This window comes from Malurus melanocephalus, unplaced genomic scaffold (assembly GCF_030028575.1).
Source record: "Malurus melanocephalus ecotype Western Australia unplaced genomic scaffold, MMel_1.1 scaffold_1203, whole genome shotgun sequence".
Classification (NCBI taxonomy): Eukaryota; Metazoa; Chordata; class Aves; order Passeriformes; family Maluridae; genus Malurus; species Malurus melanocephalus.
Genome location: NW_026624435.1, coordinates 11517 through 13032, shown reverse-complemented (window position 1 = coordinate 13032; position 1516 = coordinate 11517). Strand labels below are relative to the sequence as shown.

General features: G+C 50.0%; 1 protein-coding gene across 1 annotated transcript in view; it reads left to right on the top strand.

Moving 5' to 3' along the window:
• LOC130586554 (speckle-type POZ protein-like) overlaps positions 1-1516 on the top strand; it is a gene marked incomplete at its 3' end in the record, with an annotated part of 20903 nt that overhangs the window by 15429 nt on the left and 3958 nt on the right. Inside the window, exons 4-9 of the mRNA XM_057387393.1 lie at positions 243-263; positions 378-398; positions 493-513; positions 620-640; positions 1290-1310; positions 1415-1435. Of these exons, the coding sequence (XP_057243376.1) occupies positions 243-263; positions 378-398; positions 493-513; positions 620-640; positions 1290-1310; positions 1415-1435 (126 nt within the window). The remainder of the gene's footprint in view (positions 1-242; positions 264-377; positions 399-492; positions 514-619; positions 641-1289; positions 1311-1414; positions 1436-1516) is intronic.

Sequence of the window (1516 nt, the reverse complement as noted above, 5' to 3'; positions counted from 1 at the left end):
ACCTGAAGTTGTTCAGGTGGAGATTTTCCCAGAAAAACAGCGRGAATTTCCATTTCCTGCTCAATTTTCAGCCGTTCCCAGATGTAATTCCCAGTTTTTATTCCCAATTTCCATTCCCAGTATGCCCTGGAGAGGCTCAAGGTGATGTGTGAGGACGCTCTCTGCAGTCCCAGCTGTTCCCAGGTGTATTCCAGGTGTCCCAGCTGTAATTCCCAGTTTTTATTCCCATTTTTCATTCCCAGTACGCCCTGGAGAGGCTGAAGGTGATGTGTGAGGACGCTCTCTGCAGTCCCAGCTGTTCCCAGGTGTATTCCAGCTGTTCCCAGCTGTTCCAGGTGTAATTCCCAGTTTTTATTCCCATTTTTTCCCGTTCCCAGTATGCCCTGGAGCGTCTCAAGGTGATGTGTGAGGATGCTCTCTGCAGTCCCAGCTGTTGCAGGTGTAATTCCAGGTGTAATTCCCAGTTTTTATTCCCATTTTTTCCATTCCCAGTATGCCCTGGAGAGGCTCAAGGTGATGTGTGAGGATGCTCTCTGCAGTCCCAGCTGTTCCCAGCTGTTCCCAGATGTAATTCCAGCTGTAATTCCCGGTTTTTATTCCCATTTTTTTCCATTCCCAGTACGCCCTGGAGAGGCTCAAGGTGATGTGTGAGGACGCTCTCTGCAGTCCCAGCTGTTCCCAGCTGTTCCAGGTGTAATTCCAGGTGTAATTCCCATTTTTCCATTCCCAGTACACTCTGGAGAGGCTCAAGGTGATGTGTGAGGACGCTCTCTGCAGTCCCAGCTGTTCCAGGTGTATTCCAGCTGTTCCCAGATGTATTCCAGCTGTTCCAGCTGTAATTCCCAGTTTTTATTCCCATTTTTTTCCATTCCCAGTACGCTCTGGAGAGGCTCAAGGTGATGTGTGAGGACGCTCTCTGCAGTCCCAGCTGTTCCCAGCTGCTCCCGGGTGTATTCCAGGTGTTCCAGGTGTAATTCCCCGTTTTTATTCCCATTTTTTCCATTCCCAGTACGCTCTGGAGAGGCTGAAGGTGATGTGTGAGGACGCTCTCTGCAGTCCCAGCTGTTTCCAGGTGTATTCCAGGTGTTCCCAGCTGTTCCCAGCTGCTCCTGGGTGTATTCCAGCTATTCCCAGGTGTAATTCCCAGTTTTTATTCCCATTTTTTTCCATTCCCAGTACGCTCTGGAGAGGCTGAAGGTGATGTGTGAGGACGCTCTCTGCAGTCCCAGCTGTTCCCAGCTGTTCCAGGTGTAATTCCAGGTGTAATTCCCATTTTTTTCCATTCCCAGTACGCCCTGGAGAGGCTGAAGGTGATGTGTGAGGACGCTCTCTGCAGTCCCAGCTGTTCCCAGCTGTTCCAGGTGTATTCCAGGTGTAATTCCCAGTTTTTATTCCCATTTTTTTCCATTCCCAGTACGCCCTGGAGAGGCTGAAGGTGATGTGTGAGGACGCTCTCTGCAGTCCCAGCTGTTCCAGGTGTATTCCAGCTGTTCCAGATGTAATTCCCAGTTTTTAT